The sequence below is a fragment of the Rhinolophus ferrumequinum genome, chromosome 9, assembly GCF_004115265.2.
Source record: "Rhinolophus ferrumequinum isolate MPI-CBG mRhiFer1 chromosome 9, mRhiFer1_v1.p, whole genome shotgun sequence".
NCBI classification, from domain to species: domain Eukaryota; kingdom Metazoa; phylum Chordata; class Mammalia; order Chiroptera; family Rhinolophidae; genus Rhinolophus; species Rhinolophus ferrumequinum.
In genome coordinates, this window is record NC_046292.1 from 25220105 (window position 1) to 25238324 (window position 18220).

The following is an 18220-nucleotide window of genomic DNA, read 5'->3' on the forward strand; positions in this document are numbered from 1 at the left end:
GACTCATCGGGGGAGTCTAATTTGCCCTAGTCTGTAATTTACCCCAGATGAAGGGAAGGGAGGGAAGTAACTCTGGGAAGAGTTTCATCAGATCCTGTGCTTAATAACACAACCTGTGTGAGCTCAGTGGGAGGTGGGAGGTGTGTGGAGTAGTGGTATAATTAGAGTTTGGTTTGAATCAGGTTCTGCTCAGGTCTGTCACCTGGTTACAATGTGCAGAATACTACTGAATAATCATAGTTGCCCTTTACTGTATGCACTACAGCTCTGTCAGTGTAAAGTGTTTAAGCATACTGGTTTTTTAATCTGGAGAGCAACCCCAGGAGACAGGTAGTATACTTCCTATGAGAAATAAAAGTACTATAAAGCACAAACAGGTGATAATATATAAATTGTCATATTTATGTATTATCTGTCCCAGTACCATATACATTGGACTCTCAGTACATTGTTAGTTTCTTTTTGCCTTTCTAGTTTGTGCATATATGTTAGACTGGGCTCCCAGAAGCTGTGGGACTATATTTTGTTCCTCCTTATGTATATGTCTGGTGTTCATCACAGGCTCACACATAGATGTGTCACTGAATGTGACTGACAGAATTGGGAGGAAGCTCCCCAGGTATACTGGGGCGTAAGTTGGGGGTGGGGTGGAGTTTTTTCGGTTACTTGTCTTCATTCCAGACACAGTCTTGGTGGCCTCCTGGGTAAGGAGGGGCTGTACCCGAGAGGCTTATTGATTTCCCTGGCTCCTTCTGTTGTCGTAGGAAGCACCGGCGAGCACGAGACCGGTCCCGGTCATCATCCTCTTCCTCCCAGTCATCCCGCTCCTACAAAGCGGAGGAGTATACTGAAGAGGCGGAGGACAGAGAGGAGAGCAGCACGGGTTTCGACAAATCAAGACTGGGGACCAAAGACTTTGTGGGTCCAAGTGAAAGAGGAGGCAGAGCCCGAGGGACCTTTGTAAGACCTTGCCCCTCCCCTTTTTTCCAAGCCCCTGCTCCCACCAATTCTGTGTTTATCAGAATACTAGTTCGGTTGCCCTTGATACAACCACAGAATCTGTGATTGGTTCCCTTTTGCCCGGGCTTTTTATTTGTACTTTTCTAATCATAATCACTGAGCTAGAGAATCTCTTAAGGCTTCTGGTCTCAATACCCTGGCATGTCTTGCTCCTGCTGTGTGTAGGGAGTCCCTTGTGCCATGTGGTCCTCTGTCTAGGCTGTAGACTTGAGATGAGCAGAAAGGTGAATGGCTAAAAACCAGTCAACCAGCATATTGACTGGAAGTCAACTGTGCCAGAAAAGTGAACAGAATGCAGAGTTGTTTTTCTCCGTTCCTGACATGGTCCTTTGTTCCTTTTCCCCGTTTATTGCCACAGCAATTTCGAGCCAGAGGGAGAGGCTGGGGCAGAGGCACCTACTCTGGCAACAACAACAACAGCAGCAACGATTTTCAAAAAAGAAACCGGGAGGAGGAGTGGGACCCTGAGTACACTCCCAAAAGCAAGAAGTATTACCTGGTATGTGTGGGGATGAGCAGGAAGGGCTGGGCGCCTTCGGCACACAAGGTAGCTGACACCAAGGCTTTAGTTGGTCTCTCCAGAGCTGATGAAATATGTGTGCAGGCATCTTGCACTGGAGGGCTGTGTACCTGGGGGACAGTGTAGTGCTAGCAATGAGTGTTCTCCAGAGAGGCAGTCCTGGCCTTGGAAACGTTTACCATCTGAGACATTCATGGGCTCCAGGACAAGCAAGAGCGTTGCTCTTAAATGTTTGTAGTCTGTGAGCTTGTTTTACTCCTCACCCATCCTCTCCCGAGGCCTCCTTCCAGCCTCTACCCGGGATTGAGCTGTAACCCTTCCCTTAGGCCGCAGTTCCACTCTGTCACTCCTCAGTGTGACATTGACAGGAAGGACAGCTCAGGATCTTTGAGGAAGGAGCTCCGTCTCCAAAATAAAATGCTCCTGGGGCTTCTCTCATCTAAGCTGTTGGTCTTTCCCAGGTACCTGGGCCTCTCTCCCTCTCTCAGGTTGGGGCTCTTCTAGGCTGAACTACCTGGCCAATGAGTGAACTCTCTTGGCCTTGCTATGTCATTAGCAGGCTTAATCCAAGCTGATGTGACTGAGTGTAGTAACCAAGGTAAACTTGGAATTGAGTCTCTGTTACCCTACGAGAAGGGCTGGTGTGGGTCTGTGTTGTCCGTTGCACAGCTAGGAAACAGCTGTTGTGTGGATGACTATGTACAGCCACCTGCGCTTTTCTAGGGCTGCTGGGAGCTGCTTTGAGACTCCTAGAGGTCCCTTGAGCCTGTATCTCGGCTAGGGAAATGTTGGCTGGGTTCAGAATAGGTACTGGAGTGGGACTGCTTTCCGGACAACTAAAGGCCATATACAGCCCTTTGCCCTGCTGCCATTTGCCGCCTGAAGCAGCGTTGCTGACCTGATGCATTTCAGTGTGTAAACAAGCAACCTGATAGGTAGCAACTGGCCCCTGCGCCGAGTTGACCCTAGGAGCGTGGCCCTACATGCGTGGGTGGGTGGTTTACACTCCAGCTATGGGGCTGATGAGGTAGCAACAATTTCTAGTTTTTGAAATTCTTTCTTATTCGTTCTTTCATTGGATCCCTCCTTGTCTCATGAGATCAGAGTAGGGATTGAGATGTAGGTTGTGTTTTTTCCTACTCTTCCACTCTGTCTCCTTGCATAAGACTGAAGAGGGGAGATAAAAGGTGAGAGGCTGGGTTCTGGTCCTGCCTTCGCCACTAAGTGGTCTGAGACCATGAGCAGGTCATTTGCTCTCGGTATTGCTATCTGTTCTTGGCTGGGGATAAGGGAGGGTTGGGAAGAGTGGGAGCTCTAGCTGTGTATCCCCTGTTAGCTCCCTGACAACCCAGCACAGACAGTTCTCTGTTTTGGTGTGATTGGCTTTCTCAGACCCATCCTTTGAGAGATATACTAAGTAACATGGAGTTATTTCAAGCTCCTGAGCCTGTTTCCTCACTTGCATAGTGGAGGGTGATGATGATAGGGGTAGATTGAGGATTAAGTGAGATAATGCCTGTGAAGGTCCTTTGGTGCTCAGTGAAGATTTTATCGTCGTCATACATTATAATGCCCAGTCTACTGCCTTAGCTTTCTTAGGCACCTAACTGGATATTCTCTTGGATCTGAATCAGTAGTATGTTTGGAGTGGGGAACAGGGAGGAGGACAGAAAAGGAGCAAAAGGTGGATTGGGGCATGGGTCCCTATGAGAGTCACATGTGGGTGGGTACAGAGCGGAAGGTTCTGGCTACTCTTGTTCACCCTGGCATTGATGGCAGTTTTCTTTGCTCTTAGCATGATGACCGTGAAGGCGAAGGCAGTGAGAAGTGGGTGAGCCGGGGTCGGGGCCGAGGAGCCTTTCCCCGGGGTCGGGGCCGATTCATGTTCCGGAAATCCAGCACCAGTCCCAAGTGGGCCCACGACAAGTTCAGTGGGGAAGAAGGGGAGATTGAAGATGACGAGAGTGGGACAGAGAACCGAGAAGAGAAGGACAATTTACAGCCCACCCCTGAATAGGGGCCACTCTTGATGGGAGCCCCACCCCAGGGGAGAGAGGCGCTGGGAAGATGGCTGGCGAAGAGCTAAACAGAGGAGCCCTAAGAAGATTCTGAAAAATCCTACCCATACCCCCTACCAGCCATGCAGAATCCTACTACAGCTGAAAGCATCCCTGGCGCTGCGTCCCACTGGACAGAGGTGGCTGGTGTGGAGCCTGGGGTCAGGCCCAGCTCTTGAGCAGAACACAGCACATTGGGCTTTAGCTGTGTTTCTCATTTGTTGTTGGTGTGTGGGGTGGGGGCTGGGGCTGGGAGGGGAGAGCGATGCTTGGATTTTGGTTTGTTCCCTATTAGAAACCAACAGTTTTGTTCTTAATTTCATTTGGAGCGAAGACTAATTTGATGATTTTCAATTTCTTCTCCCTTATCCTGGTTTTAAAAAAGCCCCTCCCCCTTTTTTTAGGCATATGTAGTAATATTAGCAGAAAGATTTAATTTGGGCAACTTTGATTCTTAAAAGCGAAAACAAAGCATGTGAATAAACATTGAAGTGTTCACCTCAGTTTGGGACCAAACTGCTTGGATCTTTGTACAAATCAGTTTTGTATGTCGAGGAGGAGTTCAAGGCCTTTCTGAGCACCTTGTGTTCCCCTTTTCTGCACAGCCATTATCACATGGTGTTGCTCCTAACCACACCCCGCGTGCCCCCTCCCCCATATTTTCTGATTTCTTCTTGGCTGGGCTTCCCATTCTCCACCAGCAGCTCCAGTATCCTAACTTTCTAGTCCTGCTGATCTGCTCAGCAACGGGTGGAAACTGGACGGCGGTTTCTGGTCTGTTTTCTAAGATACTTCTGAATTCTATTATCTTTACAAATATAAGATGAGAAAATAATTTTTTCAATATTTTTTATTAATCTTTTTATAAAATGAAAAGAAACTCCTATGATCGATTAAGGAAGGTGGTTATGGCTGGTGGTTTGTGGGGTTTTCTTTGTTTTCTTTTTTTTTAACCTTAAGCTTTAAGTTGAAACATTCTCAGATGTGTGGGGGGAAACATCCTCTTAAAATGGGGTCCTTGTGCTTGCCTTCTGGGGAGGCGGTCCCGAGCAGGTGAATCATATGGCTTTATGCATATGGTATATGCGGACTGCACCCACCTCTTTCCCCTCCAACCTTTGCCTCTTGGGTTTTTGTGCTACTTTCCCCTTACTTTGCTACGTTTCTATAGTTAAGTTGGTTTTACTTGAATGATTCATGTTTAGGGGAAAAAAATGAAAACACCTTAAAATTTGTTTCAACTCCTCCTGCAAATAAAAAAATAAATGAAGTGGCAGATGAAAATGGGGTCTGGTCATTGTCACCCTGTGTCTGTGTGTGTTGGGGGGGGTGGTCGATATCCCCCATAGCAACTTCAGGAAACCTGCCAGACAAAACGTGGGGGCTAGGCCCAGGCTGTTGCTCAGCCCCCACAGTTACTCATTCTGGGAGGCGCTATCCTTAGCTATCCTGCTGGCGAATAACTACCGTGTTTCCCTGAAAGGAAGACCTAGCCGGACAATCAGCTCTAATGCGTCTTTTGGAGCAAAAATTAATACAAGACCTGGACCGGATCTTATGTTAATTTTTGCTCCAAAAGACGCATTAGAGCTGATTGTCCGGCTAGGTCTTATTTTCCGGGAAACACGGTATTCATCTTAAGTGGTTTTACTTCATCCTGTACCTTGGACACCTCAGGAAAATCAGATTTTTTCACAGTGGCGTCATGAGCAAGGCTTCCAAGGTGGTGGGGCAAAGGCCAAGGGGTGTGGATAACAGCCATCTATGTTTTCCACTGAGCTGGGAGATTACCTGAAAACCTACGTGGGCCCTAACTTCAACCCTTGCCAGCTCTGGGCTTGGCTGTAGCCAGCAGAAGCACTTAAAGCTAAAAATTCCTCCTTCCCACCTTCTCCTCCAAGGAGAATCTGGAGGTGTTTTCTGAAACCAGACTGGAAGCGTCTTTGTACCCTTCCTCTTCCCTTTAAGGGGACCAGGGAGGGAGGGATATGCCTCCCAGGGAGAGCGGAGTACAGGTATGTACCAGTAGTTTTGTGCACACTAGAGCAACCACTCCCATCCACCCAGGCAGGGCCCGCCTTGGAGCGGTTGCTGCCTGCAGGGCCGCTCCACCCTGCTATGTGCCTCTCCCCACCTCTTCCCCTGCAGCTAAAAGCTTGCCAACCGCGAGGCTATACCAGGAAAGCTCTGTGCTAAAGGTGGGTGGGAGCTTCAGGGCCCAGGTTGGGACGTGGGGAGGCGTCTAAACAGGAATTTAGGTGACTAGGCAGACAGGCCAAAGCAGGTGGGGGAACTGACCTCAGCACTGGCAGGAGACCTTGGAGTCCTCACCCCTGGGTTGGGGGCCGAACCTGCTGAGCCTGGCCGCCTTCTCTCCCACACCCACTCTGCACCTGGAGCCCGACCCATCGGCTCTTGCCTCCGCCTCTTTTGCTGCACAATCTCGCCCCTTGTCCCAGCCTACCAGGGTCCAGTACTCGGCTGCCCGCGGGACCGCACTGTCCTTCCTGCCCGGCTGTGGAGGGGGCCCCGGAAGCCATGGGTATGTGTAGAGGGTTTAGGGTGGCTCCTCTGCGCAAACGTGGAAACGGCAACAAAAGCCTACACCACCATCCCGCTCTTCCGCGGTCCTCTACACGGAGCGCGGGACTCGCGCCATGGCCAGGCGGCCCTGACTGGGCCCTTCTGAACCGCGCTTCCGCCCGCAGAGGTACTCGTCCTGGCGGGATACCACGCGCAGAAGGAGGGCGAGCTGAGTCTGGCGCCCGGGGACGTGGTCCGGCAGGTGTGCAAGGGGCCAGCACGGGGCTGGCTGAGCGGAGAGCTGGGAGGCCATTGTGGCCTCTTTCCTGAGCGCTTAGTGCAGGTGAGACGGGCCGGGAATCGGGCTGGGGGCGTGTCTCAGCGCACCCCGCGGAACTGAGACCCCCTTCCCCGTGTCCTCATTTCTAGGAGATCCCCGAGACACTGCGCGGCGCGGGGGAGGCGCCGAGACCACGCTGTGCGCGCCGCCGAGGTGAGCGCCGGGGCCGGTGGGCGGGCGCCCGGAACCAGCGCGGTCTGGGAGCCCGCAGCTCGCCACGACGGGCGCGGCTCTGGGCGGGGCCGCTCGGCAGCTCTGCGGTCTGATTGGTTCTCGAGCACAATGCTCCGCCCTTGGGCAGGGCCTGGAGGCACTGAGGTGGGCGCTGCAGCCGGTCCCTACCGCAGCTCAGCGAACTGGGGCACCCAGCTCTAGCGGCTTCGCTCACGTCCCACTCCAGGTCGCCCCGCAAAGTCTCGGGGCCCTCAAAGATGGTGCAAAGTGAACTTCAACTACATCCCGGAGCAGGTAGACGAGCTGAAGTTGCAAGCTGGGGAGATTGTGGAAGTGATAAAAGAGGTGAGGGGATGGAGTAATGAGGATTTGGAGAGATGATGGAGTTTGTCCCTGGCGTGAGGAGATGGGTGAAGTGAAGGTGTGGGTGATGGGAATGGTGAGGGGCGCAGAGATGGGAAAGTGAGGGAGCAAGGGAGGAGGGAGTCATCGGGACCGAATCACGGGTGTGTGACTCCTAGAGAGACCTTTGGGGCAGAACCAGATGCCCCTGCATCCTACCCTCTCCCCAGATTGAGGACGGCTGGTGGCTGGGGAAGAAGGACGGGCAGCTAGGAGCCTTCCCATCCAACTTTGTGGAGTTGCTGGACAGTGAGCCCCCAAGTGAGACCTGGATCCTGTGACCCCGTGAGACCCTGTGACCAGACTGCAATCTCTAGTGACCCTCCCAGTAGCCTGAGCCTGTGATCCACACTTCCTGACCCTGTGGCCCCTTTGACCTTTCCCGTGATCTAACATGCGAAGTAGCACCCCCCTTTAACCTTCCTATCCACTCCCCCACCAGGCCTCGGTAACTCAGACATGCCTTCAATCAGCCCTAATCCCCAGCGGCCTCCCAAGGTAAATTGGTTGGAGTGGGCACAGAGGTGGTGCATTCCTCACAGGGAGTTGGAGGCTCAGCTTGTTCCTCCTCTCCCTGCCCTCACTAGCTGAGCAGCCTGACCTATGACAGCCCTCCAGATTACCTGCGGATAGGTGAGCACCCAGCCAAAGGGTCCCTTGGAAGCCAATCTGACTTTGGGGAGTGGGGACCCAGCTAGGCTGATGGAGGAGGGAGCCACTGACTGATTTGGGGAGGAGAGTTGGCTTCAGGGGATTGACCTCCCCTCAGTCTCCCAGCCCGAGACCTACAGGGTCCTGTTTGACTACCAGCCGGAGGCCCCAGATGAGTTGGCACTGCGGAGGGGGGACGAGGTGAAAGTACTGAGGAAGGTAGGAAAGGCAGCGGGCAAGGGAGGGTGCAGGGAAGGACCTGTTGAGAAGGGGTGGGACCTGGGGAAGAAGGAGCTTGGGGACCTGGCTCACCTCCCCACAGCATCTCTCTGTCCCAGACCACAGAGGATAAAGGCTGGTGGGAAGGGGAGTCTCAAGGCAGAAGAGGAGTTTTCCCAGACAACTTTGTGCTCCCACCACCCCCAGTGAGTATGGAGCCAGACACTCAGGGGTGTGTGTGGGGGTGGTTGAGGGCATACAGGCTACTCTGGACACAGCTGGAGGGTCACCCCTAAATGAGGGTGGACCTAAAAATGTGGGGGGGCTCCTTTTCAGATTCTGATACTTCTTTTCTGCACAGATCAAGAAGCTGGCCCCACGAAAAGTGGTATCTCGAGAATCAGGTGAGTGTCTGAGAAGGCTGAGATTAGGGGGAGCTTCTGGGAGACCCATCCCGTGCAGTTGCCTGTAAACAACCACCGCCCCTCAGTGGTCCAGTACACCCCCTTAGGAGCTACGTCCCAGTGGGTTAAGGATCGGATAGGAATGTATGTGGGTCAGTGTTTTTGCTAATGTGTTCATGTTTCTCCGTGTCTTGGGAATGCAGCTATCAGTGTGTTTAGACTTGTTTAATTTTGTAAGAAAATGTATGGATTGATATGTCTGGGTCTATGAGACTGTGTATTCACATGTCTTATAAGTGTGTATATGAATAGCTCTGTATATGTGTCTCTACGGATGTGTGTCTTTTGAATCTTTTAATGTAACATGCCAAAAATGTATGCAACATATGTGTTTTAAAACTTAATGAACACCCGTGGTCTGTCACTCAAACCCAAGAACTAACACATTGCCAGTAATCTGTGTGCTCCTCCTTTTTCCCATTCTGCTACTTATCCCACACCAAAGGTAACCACTATCCTGAATTTTGAGTTTATAATTCCCATGAGTTTTTTAGTTTTCTTACATATGTATGTGCGTAAACAATGTATCACTTAATTTATTTTTACTTGTTTATGAGCTTTATAAAACTGGTATCATATGTTTCTAGTCTTCTGACACTTGGCTGTTTCCAATCGACACTATGTTTCTAAGATTTGTCCATGCCAGTGTGTAGATGTGGTTCATTTATTTTTCTCTGCTATGTAATATTCCTTGTGAGGAATTACCAGTTTATGTATCCGGTCTTCTCCTGATGTTGGATACTTTCACTGTTTCTAGTTTTTACTATTACAAATAGTGCTGCTATGAAGATTCGTGTACCTGTCTTCTGGCATGTAGGTATAATTGCTTCTCTAGGATATAATTCTAGGAGTGGCACTATTAGATGATAGGGTATGTAAATGTTCAAGTTTTACGAAGTAAAGTAAAATTAATTTCCATAGTGACTGTATATTTCAACACTCAACCATCTATGTATATGAGACCCTATTGATCCAAATCCACTTCAATACGTGGTATTATAAGAGTTCATTATTTTTGTGAATTTAATAGGTATAAAATAGCAACTCATTGTGGACTTAATTTTCATTTCCCTAGTTAGTAATAGTTTGTTGGAATTCTTTATATGTTTTGAATATGAATCCTTTATGGGTTACACATGTTACAAATATTTCTCTCTGTGGCTTGTCTTCTCCTTTTTTATGATTTTTTTTTTGATTAACAGGAGTTCTTAATTTTAATTTAAGCATATCAATCTTATCTGTAATGGTTAGCATGTTATTTCTTGTTTAAGAAATTCTTCCTGGCCCAAGTTCAGAAAGAGAGTTATTTATATTTTCTTTAAGACTTTTAAAGCGTTGCTTTTCATTTTTAAGTGCTTTTATCTATATAACGTTGATTTAAATGGGTGATCCAATTAAACCTTTTTCCATATGGACAATCAGTTGTTCCAGAATCATGTATTATTTTCTGCATGTGAGTTTTACACAACTTTTCTAATATTTATTCCTAGATACCTCAGAGTTTTTATTGTGCTTTTTCAAAATTAGAAATCCTTCTGTTTATTACAGGAATATAGAAATGCATTGATTTTTGTATACTGATTTGATAGCCAGCCATGGTGGTAACTGATTATTTCCAAGTAATTTATCTATAGATTCTTAGTAAGTTATTCATGAAGACAGTCATATCATCTGTGAGTCATGACTTTTTCTTTTCTTTTTTTTAGTATTGACTATTTTGCTCTATCTTTTCCATCGCTGATGCTTTTTCATTTCATTTTATTTATTTATTTATTTATTTACTTACTTACTTACTATCGTGGCTAGGATCTCAATACAATATGAAATAGAGGTAGTGATGCTGAACATTATTATTATGTTCCTTATTTTAAATGGAATGCTTCTAACTTTTCCCCTTTAACAGTGATGTTTGCTTAGAACTTTTGTAGATATCTTTTTGTCAGGCTAAGGAAGGTCCTTTCTATTTGTAGTTTACTTAGAGTTTTTAACAAGAGCGTGTGTTGAATTTTCTCAAATTGTTTATATGAACCTTATGAAATGATTGTATGGGTTTTCTCCTTTTATCTCTCAATGCGATGAATGATAGTTGTATAATTTTCTAATATTAAGCCATCTTTGCATTCCTGGGACAAATTCAAGTTGGTCATGGTTTATTATCTTTTCATGTACTGTTGGAATACTTTCCCAGTTTTTATTTTAAGATTTTTGCATTTTTACTGTTCTCATCTGATTATTAATGTTATACTGGCTCACGAATGAATTAAGGAGTATGTATTTTGTTGTTTAACTATCTGGTAGATGTTATAAGATGGGCATCATCTTTCCTGGAAAGCTTGTAACACTTGCCTGTAAGTTTATCTGGTCGTTTTTTTCCATTATGGGAATAAAACATACTTAAATTTCTTTAATAGTTATAAGTAAATCTGGCTAAAACCGTCCTTTTCTTTCTTCCCTCCTTTCTTTCTTTTAAAACAACAGAAACGTAATCTCATATTTTTAGCAGCTAGAAATTTGAAATGAAGATGTTGGTGTGGCTATGTTCTCTGTGAAAGTTTTAGGGAAGAATCTTTCCTTGCCTCTTGTTAGCTTCTGGTAATTGCTCACAGTAATTGGCTTGTAGATACATCACTCCATTCTCTGCTTCTGTCTGTACATGTTCTTCTGCCCTGTGTGTCTATGTCCAGATTTCCCTCTTCTAATAAGGACATCAGTCATTGGTTTAGGGTCCACCTTAATCCAATATAACCTGATCTTAACTTGATCACATCTTCAAAGACTTCTTAATAACTGCTCTTCAAATGGCTTTACATTGAAACTCAGAGGGGAAGAAACCTCTTAGGAGACTTGCACAGATAGCACTTGGTCTGCTGATCCCTGGGTAACAATGACTGGCAAAAAATCTGACTACAATTCTTGAATCAGTTTTAGTGAGTTACATTTTTTAAAATTATCATTTAATCCATGTTTTCTAATTATTTGTGTAAAGTTGTTCATAATATTTTCTTATAATCTTTTTAATTTCATCTGCAGGTATAATCTCTCTCATTTCTAAGAATATTTTTCCCTCTTTTTCTTGTTCAGTCTCACCAGAGTTGTACTTTGAAAAAAATCTTTTCTATTGTACTTTTTTGTTTTTTTAAAATTATGATAAAAAACCAAAATTTACCATTTTAACCATTTTTAGTGTTAACTGTATACACATTGTCATGCAGCAGATTTCTGGAAAGTACCTTTGTCTTTTCACTTTAGTCTGTTTGTCTTTGGTGATAAATTGGTGATAATTATTTTTAACATATTAATCATAATTATTTTACAATATTTTAAAGTTTGTAAAACTTTAAAAAAGAAAAAAGTGGTTCTTTTCTCCTTTTTTTTTTCACTTTGTTCATTGATTTGGAATTTGTACATTTTATTTTTACTATTTTAGTTTGCTCTTGAAGTGTACTATGTACGTATATTTAACTTAACAAGTCTAAATTCAGAGTCTTAATCTTCCTCCTGAATAAAATCTCCAGCTATTGTTGAATTGTTTATTTCTCCTTTTAGTTCTATCATTGTTTGCTATGTGTACTTTCAGGCTTTGTTGTTAGGCACGTATACATTTGTAATTGTTATCTCTATCTGTTTATCATTATGATTTCTCTTTGTCTCTCACAATTTTTCTTGTCTTAAAGTTTGTTTTGTCTTATATGAATATATGGTTACTATTCTGGTTACTATTTGTGTGGTCTATCTTTTTCCAACCTTTTACTGTCAACCTATTTGTGTTTTTCAATCTATTGTACTATATATATGTATACACACACACACACACAGTATATATATAGTGTGTATATATATATATATATAGTTGGATTTTGCTTTTTTTGATTCAGTCTGATGATCCCTACCTTTTAATTGGGATATTTAGACCAGGAGTTAGCAAATTATGGTCTGTGGGCCAAATCTGCCCTGCCACCCTTTTTTTTTAAACAGCTTTATTGAGTTAAAATTCACATACTACACAATACAGTCATTTAAAATATACAATTCAGTGGTGTTTAATATAGTCATAGAGTTATCCAACATCACAATTTTAGAACATTTTCGTCACCCCCAAAAGAAATCCCATACTCTTTAGCCATTACTCTACCAGTCTCATTCTCCCCACCACCAGCCCTACACAACCACTAACCTACTTTTGCTTACATTTCACGTACATTATATCATACAATATACGGTCTTTTATAATGGGTTTCTTTAACCTTGTATACTATTTTCAAGGTTCATCAATTTTGTAGTGTTTATTATATTTTATTCCTTTTTATTGCCCAATAATATTCCATTGTATGAATGAATGTACCACATTTTATCCATTCATTAGTTGACGCACATTTGAGTTGTTTCCACTTTTTGGCTATGAACTTTCATGTACAAGTTTTTATGTGGACATGTTTCCATTTGTTTTGGGTATATACCTAAGAAAGGAATTTCTGGGTGATAAAACTCTGTGTTTAAAACGGTGGGAAGAGGGGTGGCAGTTAGCTCAATTGGTTAGAGCGTGGTGCTGCTGGCACCAAAGTTGCCAGTTCGATCCCCGCATGGGCCACTGTGGGCTGCGCCCTCCTTAAAAAGAAAAATAAATAATAAATAGAAATAAAATAAAACTGTGGGAATAACTGTCAGACTGTTTTCCAAAGTGGTGGCCCCGGTTTACATTTCCACTAGCAATGTATGAGAGTTTCAGTTTCTCCACATCAGCAGCAACACTTGTCCTCTGTCTCTTGATTATTATCATCCTGATGGGTATGAAGTGGTAGCTCATTGTGATTTCGCTTTTCATTTCTCTGATGGCTAATGATGTTGAATATCTTTTTATATGTTTATTAGCTATTCGTATGCCTTTTGGAGAAATATTAATATCTATTTGGGTCCTTGGCTATTTTTGAATTGGGTTGCCTTTCTACTAAATTGTAGAAGTTTTTTTTTTTTTTTTTATCTTTTTCCCATCTTTACTTTCAGTCTGTGTGTGTCTCTTTTTTTTTTTTTTTCCAAAGATTTTACTGGGGAAGGGGAACAAGACTTTTTTTATTGGGGAACAGTGTGTACTTCCAGGACTTTTTTCCAAGTCAAGTTGTTGTCCTTTCAATCTTAGTTGTGGAGGGTGCCATTCAGCTTCAAGTTGTTGTCCTTTCAGTCTTAGTTGTGGAGGGTGCAGCTCAACTCCAGGTCCAGTTGCTGTTGCTAGTTGAAGGGGGCGCAGCCCACCATCCTTTGTGGGAGTCGAACCCACAACCTGTGGTTGAGAGGACGTGCTCCAACCAACAGAACCATCCGGGAGCTCAGCAGCAGCTCAGCTCAAGGTGCCGTGTTCCATCTTAGTTGCAGGGGGCGCTGCCCACCATCCCCTGTGGGATTCGAGGAGTTGAACCGGCAACCTTGTGGTTGAGAGCCCACTGGCCCATCCCATGTGGGAATCGAACCGGCAGCCTTCGGAGTTAGGAGCATGGAACTCTAACTGCCTCAGCCACTGGGCCGACCCCTAGAAGTTTTTTATATATTCTAGATAAAAGTCCCTTGTCAGATATATGATTTGCAAATATTTTTTTCCTATTTTCTCTGTTGTCTTTTTACTTTCTTGATGGTGTTCTTTGATGCACAAAAGTTTTAAATTTTGATGAAGTCCCATTTATCTATTTTTTCTCTGGTTGCTTATGTTTTGGTGTCATATCTATGAAACCATGCCAAATACAAGGTTACACCCTGAATTGATTGAGCTCCCTTCAGCCAGGCTAGTGAAGCTTCTGATCCTTAGCCTGCCCCACACTCAGGAAGTCTGCATGGACCCAGGTGGGGGAGGCGGCTGTGCAGGAGGGGCAGGCAAGAACATCACGGAGCATAAACGCTTCTCAGATTTTTTTATGCCATTGGTCAATTTCTAGAGCACTGAAATGGTTGCTTTGTCATTTTCGTCCAGCTTTATAGTTGCCATGTGGGGCGCGGATTTGTCCACTACCTCAGCCATTGTCAAGCCCTGCTTCTATTATCCATGCCTTTAAACATTTTCGAAATTTTCACTCATTGTCTCACTATACTTCTATTGTACTAATTTAATTCTCTCTCTAGCTTTTTGGCTATGTTTAATCTGCTATTTAACCTACACATTGCATTTTATTTCAAGAGTACTATTTTTCATCTCTAGCAGTTTAGCTTTTTTTTTTTTCCTTCAAATCTGCCTGTTTATTCCTGATGGTCCCTTTGTTGCAGGCTCGTCCTTTATGTCTTCAAATATTTTATACAGAGCTGTGCTGTGTTTTCTACCTGACGGTTCCAGTAACTGCTGTGCGTGTGTCTGTTGACTCTCGCTCTCAGTGGCCTGCCTTCTCATGTGTTGTATTCTCTTCGTGTGTAAGCTCATGACTTAATCTCCATCTGTGGGAGGCTTGCACACCTCAGTAGGGAAAGACTTCTTCCAGAGAAGACTTACTTCTACGTCTGTCCGTAGCCAGAGGGCACCAACCACCAGAGACCAGTCTAGCCCTCTGGAAGAAAGCGGTGCCCGGGTCTTACGGCTGTGTGGCTACTGAGTTTTGGGCCTATGGTGAGCCGCGGGAGCAGAACCTGGGACACCTGCTCTCATCACGGGCTCCAGGCTCAGTAGTCATAGTAGTGTCACCCTCTCACCACTATCCTGGCCCGTTTCTCCCTTTTTGTGGCCCTCCCTTACCTCTTTTAAGTCCAACAGTGCCCCCAAATTATATCCTAAGCAGGATGTAATTGCTCTCTAGTGGGAGGACCCCACAGAGCGCCTAATCAGTCATCCTACAAGAAACATAAGGCAAAGTTAACATTTTAACGAGCTTTGACTATGTGTCAAACATTCTTTTAAGTATCTCATATAGATTAAGTCCCTCAAACTTCACAACAATCCTATTAGATGTATACCCTTGTGACCCATGTTTTATGGATAAGGACATTGGGGCACAGAGACGTTAAGTTCCCTACCCAAGTTTTCACACAACTGGCAAGTCATGCCGCAGGAATTCAAAGCCTGGCGTCTGGTTATAGGATCCATGCTCTTGCCCACTAGGACTCGGTATCGGGTATTGTGTAATAATGCGTGCGTGAGTAAATTTCAGCATGCGTGTCCATGGATATGAATGTCACTGTGTCACTGTGACTGCCTTCAGTTGTTCACTCTGATGTCACTTCAGAGTGGAGAGACAAAGAAGGTCAAGGGAGGATGAACTGGAAGGTTGTTGCCATGGTCCAGGGTAGAGAGGAAGTCTGAACCAGGGAAGCAGTCATGGCCCTAAACAGGGGCAGGTCTTAGAAAAGCATAGGTAGAAAACTGACAGGATTTGGAGCCATCTCCCCCACAAAGCCTTCCCTGATGACTCTTCAGGGTCTCCCACAGTTCCCGATGGCCTGAGGGTAGTCAGATTCCCCAGAGTTCCCAGGAGGCAGAGTCAAATGTGATCCATCTCCTCTCCCTAGTCCCTGTGCACACCAGAGGACAGGGCCAGCGACTCTTGGATGGTTGGATAAATGAGTGAACAAATGCCACACTCTCCTCTTCCTCCCCAGCTCCTATTAAGGAAACAAAAAAGATGATGCCCAAAACAGGCCTCCCTACCATCAAGAAGCTGATGACAGCTCCCACCGTGCCCAGCAAAGTGAAGTAAGGAGCAGGGTGGGGATGACGGTACAAAGGAAATGCTGCTCCCTGCCCCCCACCCCCTGGGTCTGATGTGATATTTGCAGGTTATCTTGGACATCTGGTGGAGATGGTCAGAAGCTCCCATCCTGGAACTCTGGTAAGTCTTACTGCCTTCATCAGTGGGGTGAGGACTAGGGGACAGAGACGGGGAGAGATGCAGGGTCGGACTAGGCATGGGCCCCTGAGATTCTGTTGTCATAGGCTCCAGTGCCAGCCTCCACAGTGGGGGTCCAGGCCACCCTGGCAGAAAGCGATCCAGAACACAGGCTTCCCAGCACCACTCTACAACCAGTCAGGTGAGAGGCCCGCAATGTGGTGAAGAGGGAGACTGGGCAGAGTCTGCTTGCCAGGGGTATGGTGTGTGAGGGTGAAGGATCCCAGGCCAAGGGGACCCCTCCGCTGAGACCTCAACCCCATCACCACAGGAGCAGCGCAGCCGAGCAAAGGCCTTTCCTGTGAATAAGACCCCTACTCTGGGCAAGACCCACAACCCACAGAAGATCCCATCTCCGGATAAGGCCCCCAGCCCAGAGGAAACCCCGACTCCAGATAAGCCCCCCACCCCAGAGGAGACCCCGACTCTGGAGGACAAGGCCTCTCCACCAGGTGTCCCACCTGAAGATGAAGCCCCTGGCCCAAAGATGGCCCTTCCTGGGGACGAGGCCTCTGCCCTAGAAAAGGCCTTGGCCCGGGAGCAGGTGCTCTCTGAAGTGGCTTCCGCTGGGGACACCACTCAGTTCCATCTCTTCTCTCCGGAGGCAATGCAGCTGCCCAAGGGCAAGTCTCTCCTGGTCAGGGAAGCTCAGTCCGCGGAGGAGGAAGTCAACATGCCAGAGGAGCCCTGCCTCTGCATGATGAAATACCCCCTGGATGAGACGGATAGCTCTGCACTCCAGTCCGAAGCGAAGCCAGAGTCCGGGCCTGCCCTCGAGAAGGCCCACCCCCTGGAAGAGGCCACCACCCTCCTGGAGGAACCACCTGTGAAGGAAGAGGCTACCCCCCAAGAGGTTTCCCCCAAAGATGTAGAACCTGCCCAAAAGAATCGACATCCTATCAGTCCGATTCCAGACACTCAAGAGACTCCCACTCTCTCTTCGCTGGTCCCGCAAAATCCCACGGACAGCAAAAGTGACAGAGGTGATATAGTGAGGCTACAGGACGAGGTGGAGTCTTTAAGGAGGGCCCTGGAGCTGATGGCAGTGCAGCTGGAGTAAGTGGGGAGGAGGTGGGGGAAGAAGGGGGGGGTCTAAGCCAGCCCGACCCACCCCTTCCTCTTGCTCTCAATCCGCAGAAGGAAGCTGACCGACATCTGGGAGGAGCTGGAGAGCGAGAGGAAGAAGCGCCAGTTGCTGGAGGTGGGTGGGGTGCGGATCCCCGGCTGAGAGGGGGCTGGTAGCTGGCCCTCCCCTGACGCCCTCTCCCAACTAGGTTCAGATGAAGCAAAAGAACCAGGAATCCGGGACCTCCCGCCACGCACAGACGCAGACGTACTGAAGGAGGACCCAGGAGGGATTATGGCGGGGCCTGGAGGGGAGTCTGGCTCTGGCCACCCAAGTCCTTGCACACGACTTTGGGAAACCCAAGAAAGTAAACTGCAGTGCACGCTCGCCTCGCCTGTGCCTGTGCTGGTCCGTGCCGGGGCGGGGCCTGCGCGGAGGGGGCGGGGCCGGGCTGGCGACCCCAGCGCTCCGCATTCCTGGCGGGCTCTCCCAGGCACATCTGGCCAACATGTGGCTCCCATTACAGTTCTCAAGGCCTGCGCGCAGCTATTTTTACCCACCGGATGGCAGGGGGAGGGGGAAGAGGGTGGTGGGCGTCTCCTTTGGACGCCTGCCTGCAGGAGGGGCCCAGGCGGGTCGGGCTCTGCCTGCGGCCCAGATTCCGGAATCCAGCTGTGCCCCAAAGGGGCCCTGCAGCCCTGCTTTCGAGCCTGGACCCCTCCCAGTTTGTCCCACTGTTCCTTCCGGAAGGACTCAGGAACGCACCTCGGCTGACACCAATTCCACAGCCCAGTTCAGGCACACATGGTTAAACTGGGGCTAATGGTGCCTCAGCGTCAAGGTCAGGGTGCCGAGGCCTAGGGGGAGAAAGGGAGGGGGTGTGTGTGTTTGCAGTGATGCATGAACCCAGATTTGTAGGGGCAGGGGCGAC

At 47.2% G+C, this 18220-nt stretch overlaps 2 protein-coding genes across 3 annotated transcripts in view; both read left to right on the forward strand.

The window, feature by feature from the left end:
• The window catches only part of THRAP3 (thyroid hormone receptor associated protein 3), a 65222-nt gene extending 60345 nt beyond the window's left edge, over positions 1-4877 (forward strand). For both annotated transcript variants that reach the window (XM_033113707.1, XM_033113705.1), the window contains 3 exons: positions 765-960; positions 1379-1519; positions 3336-4877. In XM_033113707.1, coding sequence (XP_032969598.1) covers positions 765-960; positions 1379-1519; positions 3336-3557 — 559 coding nt within the window. In that variant the 3' untranslated portion in view covers positions 3558-4877. The remainder of the gene's footprint in view (positions 1-764; positions 961-1378; positions 1520-3335) is intronic.
• An 860-nt stretch (positions 4878-5737) lies between these two features.
• On the forward strand, positions 5738-18077 carry SH3D21 (SH3 domain containing 21). The gene is made up of 17 exons (XM_033115919.1): positions 5738-5795; positions 6057-6139; positions 6306-6463; positions 6550-6613; positions 6861-6979; positions 7207-7297; positions 7479-7534; positions 7624-7669; positions 7806-7906; positions 8026-8112; positions 8268-8310; positions 15937-16030; positions 16114-16166; positions 16271-16365; positions 16495-17279; positions 17361-17424; positions 17498-18077. The coding sequence occupies exons 2-17, from the start codon at positions 6136-6138 to the stop codon at positions 17561-17563; spliced, it is 1926 nt and encodes a 641-aa protein (XP_032971810.1). The 5' UTR covers positions 5738-5795; positions 6057-6135; the 3' UTR covers positions 17564-18077.
• Positions 18078-18220: the final 143 nt, after the last annotated feature.